Consider the following 17,784-nt stretch of genomic DNA (forward strand, 5'->3'; position numbering starts at 1 on the left):
ACTCTGGCAAGATTGTTATCTTGGGGTTGGTGCCAGTTGGCATCTTCTTTGCTGAGTGACCAGCTGACTGATCAGATGAGTATAAAAGGTTTGTTAGCACAGGGCCTGGCTTGAGAATGGCAGCTTCTGAGGAACAGCTTCTCAATACCTGGCCCTACCCTGTGATGCCCCTTATGGGCAGCCTCTCCACCCCCAGTCCTATCATACGTGGGTCCTTGGCCTGCCAGGCCACCCAGCACCAAGTGCTGTCCCACTCCTCACCCTGTGTATGGTCTCTTTCCAGCCATGCCCACCCCCAGCTTCTGAATACATCCCTCATTGTCCCATCGCTGGCCCAGCTTATGACCTCAGACCTAGAGCTTGTCTCTCTTCAACATCTTTTTTTTTTTAAATGATTTTATTTATTTATTCATGAGAGACAGAGAGGCAGTGACACAGGCAGAGGGAGAAGCAGGCCCCCCACAAGAAGCCCAATAGGGGACTCAATCCCGTGACTCCAGGATCACGCCCTAAGCCGAAGGCAGACGCTCAACCTCTGAGCCACCCAGGCGTCCCTCTTCAACATCTTATATTCGCCCTCAAACACAGTTCACTTATTCTCTTAACATTTATTGTTTGGTTCCTGCATAGCAGGCAATGGTAGGGGCCAGGTTGAATAAATTCTAATACAAAAATACCATAAATGCCTCTTATTCACGGTCATCCAGCATGGCTGCACTTGAGGATGGACTCAGCGCTTGAATTCATAGCCCAACTGGACTGCTTATTTACTCTGTGACTTTGGGGAAATTATCTGACTTTCCTCACCCTCAGTTTCCTCATCTCTAAAATGGGATAATAATAGTATCTACCTGATAAAGTTATAAGAAATGAGCAACCTAGAATGGAAGTTTGAGAAGAGTGGGATTTTGGGCTGTTTTGTTCATTGCAGTATCACCAGCGCTTAGCCTAGTGTCTGATACATATAAGCTATTCAACAAGTATTTGTTAAATGAATCTGTGTGATAATATAGTGAGGTAATGCATGTAAAGTAATGCTAATAGAAATACAATGCAAGTTACTTATAATTTTAAGATTTATAGAAGCCATGTTGAAAAAAAGATGAAAAGTGTAAAATTAATTTTAATAATATATATTTTAACATTGTGTGTCCAAAATATCATTGCAGCATGATATCAATGATTTCAGTAAGAATTATTACTGAGGGGGCAGCTGGGTGGCTCAGCGGTTGAGAGTCTGCCTTCTGCTCTGGTCATGATCCTGGAGTCCTGGGATCAAGTCCCACATCCAGCTCCTTGTGGGGAGCCTGCTTCTCCCTCTGCCTATGTCTCTGTCTCTCTCTCTGTGTCTCTCATGAATAAATAAATAAAATTGTAAAAAAAAAAAAAAGAATTAAAGAATTATTACTGAGATTTTTTTTTTTTAAGTAATTGCTATGCCCAACGTGGGGCTCAAAGTCACGACCCCGAGATCAGGAGTCATATGCTCTACCGACTGAAGAGTCAGCATCCCTGAGAAAGTTTGGATTCTTTTTTCCTACTGAGACTCTGAAATCTGGTATGTATTTTACCCTTTTAGCACATGTCAATTATACAACAATATCATAAGCAATGCCCTACCAAAAAAATAAAATTGTATTTAACAAATATTTTTGTTTTTAAATTTAAAATAATTAAATAAACTGAAAAAAACTTGGTTCCTCACTAGTACCAGCCATATTTCAAGGGCTCAGGAGCCCATGTGGTTAGTGGCTACCAAATTGGGACAGCACAGATACAAGGTACTCAGGGGCACAAGTTAAGTTCCTAGGGAAGTGCAGCTAATAATAATGATTTGGAAGACATCTGTGCTTTAGGTTGAGTGAAACAAGAAAGTCACCGAACACTGTGTACAACATGATTTCACGTGTGCAAAGAAAAGCCCCACCCCCAAGCTATTTATATTTGTTAAATATGTAACCCAGATGTAAACAGAAGCCTCCTCGCCTTCTAAGGGCTCCAAACCCAATCCATGAGAGCAGCAGGGAAAAATGAAATGTGCCACAGATGCCTGCTCAGGAGAGTGGGCCCAAACAATGGAAGGCCTTTGTGTTAGCTCCAAGAGGAGTCTGGTGGAGGAGCTGGGAAGCTGAATTGCTTGTGTTAGGAAGGGAGGAGAGTTTGAATTTCCCAAGGGTCAAGGTGGTGGAACGCCTGGGGCAAAGGGCCGGGGAGCACCCCTCCCTGGGAATGGGGGTGGCTGAAAGGATGTAAACCCATCACAGAGATGACACTGAACGTTGCTTACTATGTGGGGTAAAGCGTGAACACTTTGGGGACCCCCCAACCCTCTGTGACGTCTACTTGCCTAACCAATGTCAGCGTGCATGAGTTGTGGGGTAGAATCCAGAAAGAAGCTGAGCTTTTCATCTGGGTCAGAGAGAGGAGATGGCAAGGGCAGAACCAAGGGCCAGAGACTGAGGAGACTGGACTCACAAGGGTCCCCTTCTTTCTCCCAACACCATTCTTGGGATTCAGAGAGGTGACTTTCAACCTCCCCTGATTCACAGAGGTGGACGTGGCAGCTCGCCTCAGCATGTCTGCTGTACCTCAGAGGCCAAGGGGGCCTAAGAAGACATCTGGACTCCTGTGTTTGTCAATGCCCAGGAAAACGCCGGGAAGGGTCCACATCCACATGACGGTGGCTGCCTCTGGGAGGAGTGTGGGGGTGGAGAGGTGAGATTTTCATGTTTACCCTCTCTATGTCTGTATGGAGTGGTTTCAAAATGCTTTTACAGTGAGCAGGCTGTACTTTTATGTTTAGAAGGAATAGAAAACACTGCCCCTGCACCGTCCTCTCTGCCTTTGGGTAGGCACCCAAGGATACATGGCCAGTGTGGAAAATTTAGAATATACACGTAGGTAAGTAGGAATGAGCGGCAAAAGTCATTACAACTCAATGCCTAGCAGTGACCGCTCTCGAACTGCTGCTGAAACTGCAGAAATGTCTAGCCTCCGGGCTGGCCCTCTGTAGGGCTGGCCGTAATAGGCCTGGCCGTTTGGCCCCAGCCCCAGACTAGTCAAAGGTCAGAGTGGCCAAAAAGGTTGTCTTAGGGCCCGGGGCTGTGAGGGGTCTCAGCCCGGTGCCTGGAGTGCCCTGGTGGGAAATGGGGCCTTTGCTTTGGCATGGAGACTACTGTGGGCCTTAGGTATGTTTCCATTCAATTTGGGGGCTGCGCAGGGAACATAGGAGCCCCCCTGTGGCACTGAGGACATTGCCTTCTCATGGCACAGAGGGGAGAATTTTGGTCAGCCTAGTTGTGAGCATGTTACTTAACCATTCCACGCTTCAGTGTTGTGTTTTGTAAAATGTTGTGAAGGTTAAATGAGATAATGTAGGTCATACAATTGGCAAAGTAACCTTAGGAAGAATGAAGATTTATTTTTATTTTTATTTTTTAAAGATTTTTACTATTCATGAGAGACGTGCAGAGAGAGAAAGGCAGAGACGTAGGCAGAGAGAGAGGCAGAGAGAGAAGCAGGCTCCATGCAGGGGGCCCGATGTGGAACTCTATCCCAGGACTCCAGGATCATGCCCTGAGCTGAAGGCAGGTGCTCAACCGCGCTGAGCCACCCAGGCATCCCCAAGAATGAAGATTTTCTAGGAACAGTCTTTGCTCAGCTAAGCCCTCTAGCCCTGGTGAAGGAGGTGAGAGGGTGAAGTTTTTTCCTGTTAAACATAAGGGAGTGGGGGATGGAATCCCAAGGCCCAGTGTTCCATCTGGTTGAAGCAGAGTCAGGAGCCCCTGTCCTGGGGTAGTGGCATCAGCAAGCAAGCTGGACACTCCTGAAGGCTCAGTGATAGATGATGGACACTGGGGTGGCAGTTGGCAGCTTTAAGGTCTGGGGCGCATCTTGGGAGCCAGACCAGTACGGAGGCAGGTGTCAATTCTAGTCCCCACTCTGCCATCAATGTGGCCCATGGTACTACTAAGGCCTCACGAGTGTGGAGGTTTCTTTTTTTAAATATTTATTTATTTTAGGGGGATTCCCTGGGTGGCTCAGTGGTTTAGCGCCTGCCTTCGGCCCAGGGCGTGATCCTGGAGCCCCGGGATCGAGTCCCACATCAGGCTCCTTGCATGGAGCCTGCCTCTCCCTCTCCCTCTGTCTCTCTCTGTGTCTCTCATGAATAAATAAATAAAATCTTTAAAAAATATATTTATTTATTTTAGAGAGATAGCATGTGTGAGTAGGGGCAGGGGCAGGGGAAGACAGACTCTCAAGCAGAGGCCCTGTGGAGCCTGACCGGGGCTGGATCTCACCACCCTGAGACCACCTGACCTGAGCTGAAATCAAGAGAGTTGGATGCTCAGCTGACACAGGTGCCCCCGCACAGAGGTGCCCAGTGCAGCCTTCCTTTGGGCTCAGCCCATCCAAGCTCCAATCAGGTTTAGTTACTTGACAACTATGTGATTTGGGGCAGGTAACTTAACACTCCTTGTGCTTCAATTCTCCCATCTGTAAATGGGAACCATGAGGTGACTAGCTTGCTGTGAGAATTAAATGTGGGAAGGCAAACAAATTATGCAGAGGATACCAGGCTTACAGTGAGGGCTCACTAGCGATGCAGACTTGTTGGGATGGCCTGTCTGCATCACAGAAGTGGCAGGTGGTCCTTGGGGTTCTTTCTGGTTTTGGAAGTCATCATCTTTCGTGTCTGACCCAGCTTCTCAGAGTACCCTCCTGTTCAGTTCTACCTACAGCCCTGAAGAATGAGAAAGCTCTTGAATAACTGAGAAAAACACCCTCTACCCCATGCGTTTTTGTGGGAAAATGAAGGCACTGTTTCTGCTGTGACCAGTCAAGTATGCTTCAACTTCTCAGTCCAGAGCCCACTCTGGGCTCTGATGGTTCAGTTTCACACCCAAGTCATTAATTCACACAACAAATGCCATCCGAGCATTTGCAGAACAGATTAATGGCTCACAGGATGGGCTCTGGAGTCAGATGTGCCTGAACTGGACTTGTGGTTAGGCTACGCTTAGGTCTCCAGGACTCTGTTTCTTCAGCTGCAAAATGGAGAAATTAATTCCCATTTCTCAGGTTAATGTGAGGATAAAACCAAACACTGTCTTGAATCATCTGAGGCTGTTTTTAGCTACAAGTAACAGATTAGCTGACAAAACCAATCAAGGCGCTTAGTTCTCTCACAGAAGTTTCTGGATTTGGTAGCTCTGAAGTTGGCTGGGCAGCTATTCAGGCTCACTCTCTCTGCTCTGCCATCCTCAGTCTCTGGACCTTATGATCCCAAAGTAGTTGCTGCAACCCCAAGCTTCATATCCTCACAAACTCCTTTCTTGCCTTAAACAATCTTTCTCCAACTGTAGCAGGCACAAGATTCACCCAAACAGCTTTTTAAAATCCCAGAGTCAGTCCCAGGTCCCTTCTCCCGAAATTCTGATTCTGTGAACGTGGGGCAGGACTCAAGAACTGCATGCTAACAAATTCGCAGGGATGCTGAGGCCCCAGAATTCATGGTAGCTTACCCTGGGAATGTGTCTTCCCCTAGTGCTAACTTTAGTCCTGAAGAAGAGGCTGGGGCGCCTATGGTGGCTCAGTCAGTTAAGCAGTTAAACATCTGCCTTCAGCTCAGGACAGGATCCTGGGGTCCTGGGACTGAGCCATGCGGCAGGGCTAGGGCAGTGGGTGGGGTGGGGTGTGAGGGTGGTCCATGGTCAGCCAGGAGTCTGTTTCTCCCTCTGCCAGTTCCCCCTGCTTGTGCTCTAACAAAGAAAATCTTACAAAACAAAACAAAACAAAACAAAAAAAACAGGCTGAGGAATGGATTCAAGTGCTGGTACTTTATTTGGAAGATGCAAGCCCAGGGTGGGTGGGGGGTGGGGGAGGGGAGGGAGGAGGCAAAGCAGTGAGAGGAGGTGCATTATGTCCTGTACTGCTTCCCAACAAGCTGCAAAGAGGCACAGCTGGTCACTCAGCCAGTATGTTAATTAACCCAGAGACTTTTCTGGAAGAGCCAAAAGGAGGAATTTTGGAGAAAAGGAGGTGGCAGTTAACCCAGTTCCCTCCCTTTCCATCTATCATTTCCTACCTTTCAACATTTGCTTCTGGGGAGCTCATGTCTCTACAGCTCTGGAGGGAATCAACCAGCCTCTTGGCTGCCTCTGAGGAAGCCAGAGCTCATGCCCCTAGGAGTGGTTTTTCTTTGGTTGTTGGTACAGGGTGGGGTCCAAGTGGGAGCACTGAAGAGGCAGTTGAGAAATCTGGAAGAACCCACAGGAGTTGTGACTACTAGGGGTAGAACTGCGCAGACAGTGGCAACTAGTTGAGTCCAAAGCAGATTTTAGATACTGAGCCACGAGGATTTATTGATGGATTGATAATGGAGTGTGGGGGAGAAGGGGATATTAAGGTTTTGATGGATGATGGTGCTGTTTACTTGTATGGGGAGAGCTTGAGGGGAAGTTACTTTGTCAAGAAAATTAATCTTTTGCCCATGTTAAATTGGTGAAGTCTATGAAGTGGTCTAACTCTGGATCTGAGGGGAGAGGTTCTTTCTGGAGATCACAATTTGAGTCACATACACTGTCACATACATGGTATTTAAAGTCGGAGTGCCAGTTGTGGACACCTAAGAAAAGAGGTTGGTTGAAAAAGAGAAGGGAGAGATATGAGGCAGGACACAGGACTGGTGGCCTGATTACCAGGTGGGAGCAAACGCCTCCTTCTCCGGGTGGGCGGAGGACAGCATGGGGGGTTGGCAGTGGTCACGAAGAACACACCTCTTTGGTGAGCTTTGCTGTAATGGGGAGCAGAGAAATGGGGCAGCGGCTCAAGAGGACCAAGGGAGGATGCTTTGAAAGTGTTTGCAGGGATCCCTGGGTGGCGCAGCGGTTTGGCGCCTGCCTTTGGCCCAGGGCGCGAACCTGGAGGCCCGGGATCGAATCCCACGTCGGGCTCCCGGTGCATGGAGCCTGCTTCTCCCTCTGCCTGTGTCTCTGCCTCTCTCTCTATCTCTCTGTGACTATCATAAATAAATAAAAAAATTAAAAACAAAAACAAAACAAAACAAAAAGTGTTTGCAGATGGGAAAGATCCACAGGGACGAGATGGAGAGGTGAGAGAAAGGGGACAGCTGCCTGAGTTCAGTCTCATAGCGCAGACGGAGGGATCCAGATCCCAAACTGCAGGCTCAGACTCAGAGAAGAGAGTAGGGGACGTGGGCACACTACACTGCAGGCAGGCGGTAGAGGAAAGGGGAGTGAATTCACCCTGTCTGACTCCATCTTATAGGACTGAAGTTTGAGTCACTGAAGTGGGTTTGGGTTTGAGTCATTCAAGTCACTGAGAAAGGTGTTGGAGATGGCAGAGGAGACAAAGGTGGGAATTCTGAGGAGAAAAGGTAAGCGTGTCAGAGCAATGTGACAGGAGAGCTGGGCAGGGTTGGGGGGCCAGCAGAAGCGCGGGCCGAACCGTGAAGTGGGTTGGTTAGCGTGGCCAGTGGACATTGCAATGTTCAGCCGCAAGGTGCAGGGGCTGAAGATGGGCTGTGCATGGGAGGGGGAGGGGACCGGGTGGAGGGTGGTTTGGAGCTGGGCAACGACAGCTGAGCTGAGTGAGAAGGGAAGTGAAGACAGGGGAGAAGAGGTGACTGCTGGAGCAAAGTGCAAAGAGGTAGAGGCCATGGGTTGGAAATCTCAGTGAGGCTGGAAGAGGGGAAGGTTATTCTAAAAGGCAGTAATAAAAAGTTAACCACTGGACAAAACCGTATGTTTCAAAATACTAAAGACAAACAGCTACAAAAAAAAAAAATGAAGAGAAGGGGTGTCTGGGTGGCTCAGTCAGTTAAGTATCTGCTAGGAGCTCAGGTCATGATTCCAGGGTCCCAGGATAAAGCCCTGCCTGCATCAGGCTCCCTGCTCAGTGGCGAGTCTGCTTCTCCCTCTCTCTGCCCCTCTCCCCTACTTGTGCTCTTGCTCTCTCTCAAATGAATAAAAAAAAATTAAAAGAAAAATGAAAAGAGAAAAAAATAGACAACAGAAGGACTATATATAAAAGACTTGAGATATATATAACATAAAACAGTATGATGGATCAAGGCCAAACATATTTATCACTTTGTGCTACTGTAAAAGAACTGAGGAACATCTACAACAGATCTCTAGAATATACTGTTTTTTTTTTAATTTTATTTATTTGAGAGAGTGTGTGCAAGTGCAAGCTGGGAGAGGGCCAGAGGGACAGGGGGAGAGAACATCAAGCAGACTTCCCACTGAGTGCAGAGCCTGTCTTGGGGCTTGATCTCATACCCCCAGACCATAACCTGAGTGGAAATCAAGAGTCAGTCACTTAATTGACTGAGCCACTCAGGCGCCCCCAGGATATACTGTTAAGTGAATAAGCAAGGTGGAAAAGTGTATAGTAGGCTCTCTTTTTTAAAAAATATTTTATTTATTCATGAGAAACACAGAGAGAGAGAGACAGAGACATAGGCAGAGGGAGATCTTCGCAGGATCCCTGTGGGAAATCCGATGTGGGACTTGACCCCAGGACTCCAAGATCATGCCCTGAGCTGAAGGCAGACGCTCAACCGGTGAGCCACCCAGGCATCCCTCTCTCTTTTTAAAAAAAATATTTGAGAGGAAGTGAGAGAGTGCAACAGGGAGTGGGGGAGGGGGAAGAGGGAGGAGCAGAGGGAGAGGGAGAGTCTTAAGCAGACTCCACTCAAAAGTCGGCGTGGGTCTCAAACCCATGACCCTGGGTCTCAATCCCATGACCCTGAGTTCACAACCTGAGCGGTGGAAACCAAGAGTTGGTTGCCTAACCCACTGTGCCACCCAGGCGCCCCTAGTATGCTTTCTTTACATAAGAAAGGGGAACTATAACATAGTCATCTGTTTAAATTAAAAAAAAAAAAAAGATTAGAATGATTAAATTAAATAAAACAGGTCACTGAATGGAAAGGGAGGGAATAAGGTGGAGGACGTAGAAACAGAAATTAGATTTTGAATAGATCTCGTTTTGTAGATTAGACTTGGAACTACATAAATTTTTATGTATTAAACTAAGAGAAATTATTATTCTTTAATTCTATAAGGAAATGCAAGTTGACATTTTCTCATTTCCGAGCTATGTAGAAAGGACATATTTGCATCTAAATTTCCAGGTGTAACTCAGCTTTGTTAACATGTCACAGACTGCTTTACAGGAGTATTTTTATAGTAAAATACCATAATTTCATTATTCAATACCATATATTGTGCTTTGACTCATCATTTCCTCTGAGTTAACCCACGAAGGGTTGCAGGACACTGGGGAACTGCACAAAATATGGAGCGCTTCACAAATATGCGTGTTCTCCTTGCGCAGGGGGCATGCTAATCTTCGCTGTATCGTTTCAATTTTAGAATACATGCTGCCGGGATCCCTGGGTGGCGCAGCGGTTTCGCGCCTTCCTTTGGCCCAGGGCGCGGCCCTGGAGACCCGGGATCGAATCCCACGTCGGCTCCCGGTGCATGAAGCCTGCTTCTCCCTTTGCCTGTGTCTCTGCCTCTCTTTCTCTCTCTCTATGCGACTATCATAAATTAAAAAAAAAAAAAAAAAAAGAATACATGCTGCCAAAGCGAGCCCAAGAAATTCTTAAAAAATGGAAAAATAAATAAAAGATTAATGTAAATGCGCATCCAGTCAGTAGCAAGCCACACAGAGAGAAACTATAGTAAATTTAAAACACAGTGAGCTGACTCTTATCTGCCAAGGAGGAACTATCCCCAAAACAAAGTTAAAGTACAAACAAAACCTTAAACTCCCTCTTGTTATTATGATACTGTTGTGGGATATGGGATAAAACAACGGAGTAATGGTGTTCAGCTAAGTTCATAATTCAGAGTGCAGATGAGAACTGGCATTCTCGACGTCGGGAAAAAATATACACATGGAAGATACAAGAGTTAAGAAAAATCTCAAGTCTGGAATGTGAACAGAAAGTATGAGTATGTTTTATCTTAAAAAGGAAATGTGTCCTAGTTTTGTATAACAAAGACCACAAACATGACCAGCACAACAACAGTGGACACTCTAAAACTTAGATTTTGGTCTTGCAATGCCATTCACCACTAAAAGGAACCAGAATTTGGGTTTTTTCCTAGAAATAAGTGACCCAGGACTGGAGCAGGAAATGTACAAGTCTGGAATATCCTATCCTACTAGATAGCAAAGGAAGTTACCAAATGTTACTTACTATCAAAAAGGTTGTTATCAAAAGGACTTAGCAGCCACTTGAAGAGGCCCCCCCACTGGACAAAAAGAACAATTTGAGCATAAGTTTAATAACAGCAATGAACTGAAACGCATAAAATGTTTAGTTCAGTGATCATGATAGTAACAACACTAAAAAGCAACCCACTGGTCACTTTTGTTTGGAGAATACTAGTTAAGTCCAACTCATTTTGGAAACTGGTCCGGGACACCTGTGTGGCTCAGCAGTTGAGTGCCTGCCTTTGGCTCAGGGCGTGATCCTGGGATCCCAGGATTGAGTCCCACATTGGGCTTTCTGCAAGGGAGGCTGCTTCTCCCTCCGCCTATGTCTCTGCCTCTCTTTCTGTGGGTCTTTCATAAATAAATAAAATCTTTAAATAAAAAGAAGAAAAAAAATGGACCAAAGACTTGGGCATCTATTCTTTTTCTGATACAAACTGCAATTCCAGCTAACCAAATAGCAGGTGAGTCAGTTTCTCTTCTTGGTGGTATTTCAGGCATTATGTGAAGAATGGGTAGTAGACTTATCCTCATTTTGCAACTCTTGATGAATGAATCTAGGCACTGAACTTCAAAGGCCATAATATGTAGACAACCAGACGTGGCGTGTCTCCTGATGAAAGCAAATGACACCATGTGCTTTTACCACTAAATCTGAATCCAATCACACTTCTAAGTCTACTCCTATTTAGTAGTAAATACAAAGGACAAAGAAACCTTGAAACAACACCATAGAGAAAGAGCAAAACCAGACTGGCAAACAGAGATGGAGGGAATCCATAGGAACCAAGAGATAAGAAATATGCCATCATTTTTTTTTTATGTTTTTTTTTTTTTATGCCATCATTTTTAATACACATATCCTGTTTGGATTCTCAAATACATTACTGAAGAAAAAAAGACACTTGGGGAATTAGAAATTTGAGAATTTGGAGTATTTCATATTAAGGAACTAATGTTATTTTGGTATGCTAACGATATTATGTTTTCTAAGAAGCCTCTATCCTCTAAAACAGTTAAGTATTTATGGATGAAACGGTGTGTCAGGTTATGGTAAAGGGGAGGAGCCAGTGGTATAAATTAAGCAAAATTAGCTGAGTTTACAATTGCTGAAACTAGGCGATAGGTACATGGGGTTTTGCTGTCTTATTCTACCTTTGCACATACTTTTTTCTTTTAAAAAATTTATTTTAGGGGATCCCTGGGTGGCGCAGCGGTTTGGCGCCTGCCTTTGGCCCAGGGCGTGATCCTGGAGACCCGGGATCGAATCCCACATCAGGCTCCCGGTGCATGGAGCCTGCTTCTCCCTCTGCCTGTGTCTCTGCCTCTCTCTCTCTCTCTCTGTGACTATCATAAATAAATAAAAATTAAAAAAAAAATAAAAATAAAAAAAATAAAAAATTTATTTTAGAGAATGGATACGTGGGGGGAGGGGGGTGGTTAGAGGGAGAAGGTGATAAGCCAACTCCCCACAGAGCCTGACATAGGGCTTGATCTCATAACCCTGGGATCCTGACCTGAAACCAAGAGTCAGATGCTTACAGACTGAGCCACACAGGTGCCCCTATTTGAAATTTTCCATGACAAAAATACAATTTTCTGAATTCAAGTCACCATGATTTAAGGCTTTCACTGGCCATGTGTGATACGGGGAAGGACAGAGGTATCTGCGAATCTTCCAGGTTTCTTGCTTGAGGAATGCAACGGGTAGTGGTGTTTTAGCAGGTGTAAGAAAAGTAGGGGATTTAAGTTTGCAAAGAGGAGTTCCACTCTGGTCATGGTGATTTGAGGTGGCTGTCGTCTGTCTGGGTGGGACTGCACAGGAGGTTGGTGGAAATACTGAACCCGAGAGATGTGGGCAGGGAGTGAAAATGTGAGTCACTGGATGATGTCCCCAGGGAAAAACCACAGAGAAGGGCTTTGAGAAGTGGTCAACCAGACAAATTGTACTTTAGGAACTGGGGGGCCCCGGAGAGGTCTAGGACAGTTTTTAAAAGGAGGGAATGTGAGATCCCTGGGTGGCGCAGCGATTTAGCGCCTGCCTTTGGCCCAGGGCGCTCTCCTGGAGACCAGGGATCAAATCCCTCGTCGGGCTCCTGGTGCATGGAGCCTGCTTCTCCCTCTGCCTATGTCTCTGCCTCTCTCTGTGTGACTATCATAAATAAAAATTAAAAAAAAAAAAAAAAAAAAAAAGGAGGGAGTGCTTGAAGGCTTACTTCACACTGTATACAAAAATTAACTCAAAATGTTTTAAACACCTCAATTTAAGAGCGAATATTCCTAAAACTCTTAGGAGACACAAGTATAAACCTTTATGGCCCTGGACTGGGCAACAGATGCAGATAGGACACCAGGCATAAGCAGTAAAAATTACGGAAATTGGACTTCACCAAAACTAAATACTATTGTGTATCAAATGTCACCATTAGGTGAAAACCCTCAAAAATGTGAGAAAACATCTGCAAATCATAAATCTGTTAAGAATCTAGTATCCAGAATATATAAAGAACTCCTGCACTTCAACAATAAAAAGATACATAACCCAATTAAAAATGAGCAAAAGGGGGGATCCCTGGGTGGCACAAGCAGTTTGGCGCCTGCCTTTGGCCCAGGGCGCGATCCTGGAGACCCGGGATCGAGTCCCACGTCGGGCTCCCGGTGCACGGAGCCTGCTTCTCCCTCTGCCTGTGTCTCTGCCTGTCTCTCTCTGTGTGACTATCATGAATAAATAAATAAAATCTTTAAAAATAATAATAATAATAAATAAAATAAAAATGAGCAAAAGGGACATCCGACTGGTTCAGGCAGTAGAGCGTGTGCCTCTTGATCTTGGGGTTGGGAATTCAAGCCCCATGTTGGGTATAGAGTTTACTTAAAAAAATGGGCAAAGGAAGTGAACACTAAAAAAAAAAAAAAAAAAAAAAAAAAAAAAAAAAGGATATATATAAAAAAAGATATACAAATGTTCAATAATCATGGAAAGATGTTTAACATCTTAGGGTGCGGAAAACACAAATCAATACCACACCGAAATATCACTTCATACCCACCCAGATGCCTACAATAAAAAAAGAAATGGGAAAATATGTGATGAGGATGTGGAGAAATCGGAACCCTCATGCATGGGTGGTGGGAGCGGGAAATGGTGCAGCTGCTGTGCAAAAATGGCCTGGCAGCTCCTCAAAAAGTTGAGATTCAAGACCCGGCAATCCTACTCCAAGGTATGGGCCTAAAAGAACTGAAATCATAGGTCCACACAACAATGTGTAATAGAGGATTCGTAATACCCCTCAAGTTGAAACAATCCAAATGCCTTACAACTGACTAAGTAAAAATCTGGTACAGGTTTCCCCTGCTGTCCAGAAGTAGAGCCTTCCCATGAAATCTTTCCTAAGCCTGGTGGCACAGAGGGAAGCAATCACCACTCACTTATATGAGGACATTTTTGAGCTTTCCCAGACTCCAAAAAATGACATTTCTTAGGCTTTTCTGAGACCTTAGGACACTCTCAAATGGATTCACAAAATAAATGGAGAAAAAGCACAGATGCTCACACAGCAAAGGTATGATGGTGGTTTGGTGTGGAATGTAGTTATGGAGGAGGGAGCCTGGCAGGTGCCACGCTTGCTGCTCAGGGGGGAGTGCTGCCTGTAGAAGGGGTCGAAGGGGTTGGGGAACCCAAATGCTATTTTGGAAGGCTTTTTTTTTTTTTTTTAAGGGCTTTTGTAAAAGTGAAGTGGCACAATGTGAACTTTCAAAAAGTGGAAGATGTACCTGTAAAATGAGTATTTGACAAAAGGAATCAAGTACATGCTAGAGCGCAGATGAACCTCAACCTCATGCTATGAAGCCAGTCACAAGACCAACACCTATGTCCAGAATAGGCCAATCTAGAGACAGAAAGATTTGCAGTTGCCTAGGCCAGAAGAGGGAACAGGGAGTGACTGCTAAGTATGGGGTTTCTTTTTTGAGTGATGAGCATTCTGCAATTATATAGCGCTGATTGTTGCACAACCTTGTGAATATTCTAAAAACCAATTGCATGCTTTAGAATGGTGAATTTTTAACGGGAATTCTAGCTCAACTTCAGGCTCAAGCTCAGCAAATGCTGCAGTGAAGCCAGGCCAGAGGAGGCCTGGAGAGACTGCAGGACCCGAGCTGGGTGGCAGCTAGCCACTTATGGCACCTGTCCTCTTCTGTCATCTATCCTTCCCCTAAATTCCAGGAACTCTGGCGAATCCTGAACAGAATCTGGCTTCATCCCTCTTGCCATGATCTGTTTAGGAGTAGGCAGGTGGTCCCATTTCTGCCCAAAGAAACTCAGGTTGCCAAGAGGCTTCCGGGAAATCATTTTCAGCAGAAAGAGGTCTTTGGGGATGCCTGGGTGGCTCCGCAGTTCAGCACCTCCCTTTCGCCCAGGGCATGATCCTGGGGTCCCGGGATCGAGTCCCGCATTGGGCTCCCTGCATGGAACCCGCTTCTCCCTCTGCCTGTGTCTCTGCCTGTTTATATCCCATGAATAGTCTTTAAAAAAAAAAAGAAAAAGAAAAAGAAAAAGAAAGAGGTCTTTGCCTCTGGACACCAGAGTGTCAAATTGAGGCCTGGAGCAGCTGACTTGGGGGAGGGGTGGCTGGATAACATGCTGAGGCCACCAGGGCAGAAAAGTTGGAAAGAACCAGTGGGGCAGGGATGCCTGGGTGGCTCAGTGGTTAAGTGATTGCCTTCAGCCCAGCACGTGATCCTGGAGTCCTAGGATCGAGTCCCACATCAGGCTCCCTGTATGGAGCCTGCTTCTCCCTCTGCCTATGTCTTTGCCTCTGTCTCTCATGAATAAAAGAATAAAACTTTTAAAAATAAAAAGAACCAGTGGGATAACTTAGAACCTCCCTACCTTCTCTTAGGGAACTGGATCTTCCTCTTGTTTAAGCCATTTTATTTTACTTGACTTAGAGCCCAAAACATCCAACCTAACACAGGTTATGGTGACTGCTCCCCAGAGATGGGGAGACCTGGGCTTGGAGACCAGGCCAGGGAAGGAAATCCATTTAATCATGTTCAGACTTAGTTCAGGTCAGGGCTGTCAGTGAGCACGGTTATTATGGCAATCTTAAACATCCTTACCAGGTTTTCAAGAGTAGTTTCTTGCTTTGTAAGCCCAGGTATTCTTATGGTCCATAGCTAGTCAAATCAGCAGATATTTTCGGTAAGGGAAAAACAAAGTTCAAGCTCACCCTACTCATCTTAATTCATAGATAACAGAAATAGAGGATTACTACTACTGAGTTTGATTTCAGCTGGTCACTTCACTTCTGTTTTAACTGTAAAATGAGGATAAACACCTACATGAGATGGACACAAAAATTAAGAGCATTTGGCTGAGCTCCTGGCATGGCCCATAGCTCAACACATTTGACAGAATCTGAACACCTACAAATATTGGTTAAAGTAACCCCAGCTGCGGCTTTCTCAAATTCTGCAACTTCTGCTCAAATACCAAGCTGCTGTACCCCTACCAGCTGTAACATCCCATTCTGGAAGAGGGCACTTCCCTCTGAATAAAAATTAAGAGTCCACATACAACCTAGAACTCTCTCCGCAATAAAGAAAGCAAGTGGCTGCAAACTGCCCAAGTGGACAAATTTTATTTTATCCAAAAGGTGCCCCCAAATAGAAGTCACAAGTTCTTTTCGAATAAAGCTGGGAGTTTGTATCCTGACTTTGTTACTCACTCTGTGGATACATAACCCTGAATAAATTTCTTCATCTGAGCTCACTTCCTTGCCCTTAAAAAGGGTGTTAACACTTGTGTTACACAATTGTCCCAAGACCAAAGACTGGAGGCAATACACACACACAAAAATTATCAAGAAAGTTCTTAACAGGATAGCTCTACTTTTCCAGGGGATAAACAAAGCAATGTATTTATTTTATAGTCTCCTCTTTATTTCCCCCAAACAAGAGAGGCCAGTGACCCGTGGAAGGACATTCGCGAACTGCAAGTACCAATTTATGACAAGTTCTATTTCTTAAAAGCTGATTTCTTGCTCCTTTCCCTAGAGGGGAAAACTGAAGCCATCAGGAAAAAAAAATAAACAACAGGAATATCTCTGGTTTGGGAGTCAGAGCAGTTCACCAGCAAGGACAAGAATTTCATCAATTCACAGAAGACTTGTAGGTCTGCTGCAAAACAAGCGTGCCCAGCTGTCTTACACATCTCGTGGCCAATTGTAGGATACAAACACAGAAGCACTTTTTCCTGATATAAGGATCATAGTTGGACCTACTAATTTTATAGATTTTCAACGTGAATGAAGTGAAAAGACTCTTCTGTCAGCTACCAGGCCAATACCTCAGACCTACCAAAACTGCCTTTAAAGATATGCTTCAGGTAACGCTGCAGAACAAGTACAGAAATCACTCCTCTGCTCCCAGCCTCTCACCACCAGTCCACTCCAGGGATCTTTCCTAACTCCACCTAGCACTGTTCTACAGACTGATTCTGGACCAGAATAGCTGTACCTAAAACCTCTACACCTCACACCAGAATGCATCCTGTCCCGAGAGACCTGGAGAAACCAGGCTCCCCCACTCCCGGGAAAAGATTAGAGGCAGCATTCCAAGCCAAACTGTATCCAGCTTTATTAAAGATACTTTTCATAAACAATCATGGTATTTCAGGCAGGACATGGGCGGACGATCGTTAACAGTATACAACAACTTTCAAACTCCCTTCTTCAATGGACTACCAAAATCAGAAAGCCACTATAAAACCCAATGAAGTCTTCATGTGATGCTCTGAACAGGGAAAGTTTAGAGTGAGGGTTGACAGTTCACATTTAGCATGTTGTTTAACAACTTTTCACAAGCCGACCCTGACTTTCAGGAAATGAAATGAAAATGGCAGAATTATCAATCTGAAGATCCACAAGCTAAAAAAAGGAACTCTTTTGAGGGACGCCATCTCAGTGGTGACACCGTAAAGTCCAGATTGCCTGACATACTGGGAACCATTTCATGGGATCAGGTTCCAACAGGTCTCTGGGTTTAAGGGAGTCAAGTCTATGTTGAAGGCAGAGAGGGAGAAGAGGACATAAAAAAATGAATTTTAGTTTTTCCACACCACCAAGGTGGCTCATGTGTGTCAACATCAAGGAATCCCTCCTCCTGGGAGCCAAGAGGAAGTTTCTCAAAACTAGAAGGGGAAGGTGTTTTTCCCTCTTGTTATCAATGTAGCTTCGGAGATATTCTATTAGTGACATATGCCCTTCCCCCAAAACAACAATGAAGTGTTCCGTGTGCTAACAACATAGCTTAAAAAAAAAAAGTAAAACAAAATTCTGCATTTTTATAAAACTTGATAAAAAATAGTATTTCAAACTGTACAGTCACCAGAAGTACACAGTTATCAAAAATGCACACACTTCACTTGGCATCTCCAGCACCTTCAGCTTTCTGTGCCTAGAAGAAAAAGATTAAGACGTTACCACCCATAGATTTCAAACTATTCTCATTCACATCCCATCCCTAGCA

At 45.0% G+C, this 17,784-nt stretch overlaps 1 protein-coding gene and 1 non-coding gene across 7 annotated transcripts in view; both read right to left on the reverse strand.

Annotated features, from left to right (window-relative positions):
- Window positions 1-9,321: 9,321 nt before the first annotated feature.
- On the reverse strand, window positions 9,322-9,425 carry LOC112931831 (U6 spliceosomal RNA). Its single transcript, XR_003237374.1, has one exon. It is a non-coding gene; the product is annotated as a U6 spliceosomal RNA (small nuclear RNA).
- A 7,443-nt stretch (window positions 9,426-16,868) lies between these two features.
- DHDDS (dehydrodolichyl diphosphate synthase subunit) overlaps window positions 16,869-17,784 on the reverse strand; it is a 32,435-nt gene continuing 31,519 nt past the window's right edge. For all 6 annotated transcript variants that reach the window (XM_072750672.1, XM_072750674.1, XM_072750673.1 and 3 more), the window contains one exon: window positions 16,869-17,712. In XM_072750672.1, coding sequence (XP_072606773.1) covers window positions 17,677-17,712 — 36 coding nt within the window. In that variant the 3' untranslated portion in view covers window positions 16,869-17,676. The remainder of the gene's footprint in view (window positions 17,713-17,784) is intronic.

This window comes from Vulpes vulpes, chromosome 2, assembly GCF_048418805.1.
Source record: "Vulpes vulpes isolate BD-2025 chromosome 2, VulVul3, whole genome shotgun sequence".
In the NCBI taxonomy this organism is placed as follows: Eukaryota; Metazoa; Chordata; class Mammalia; order Carnivora; family Canidae; genus Vulpes; species Vulpes vulpes.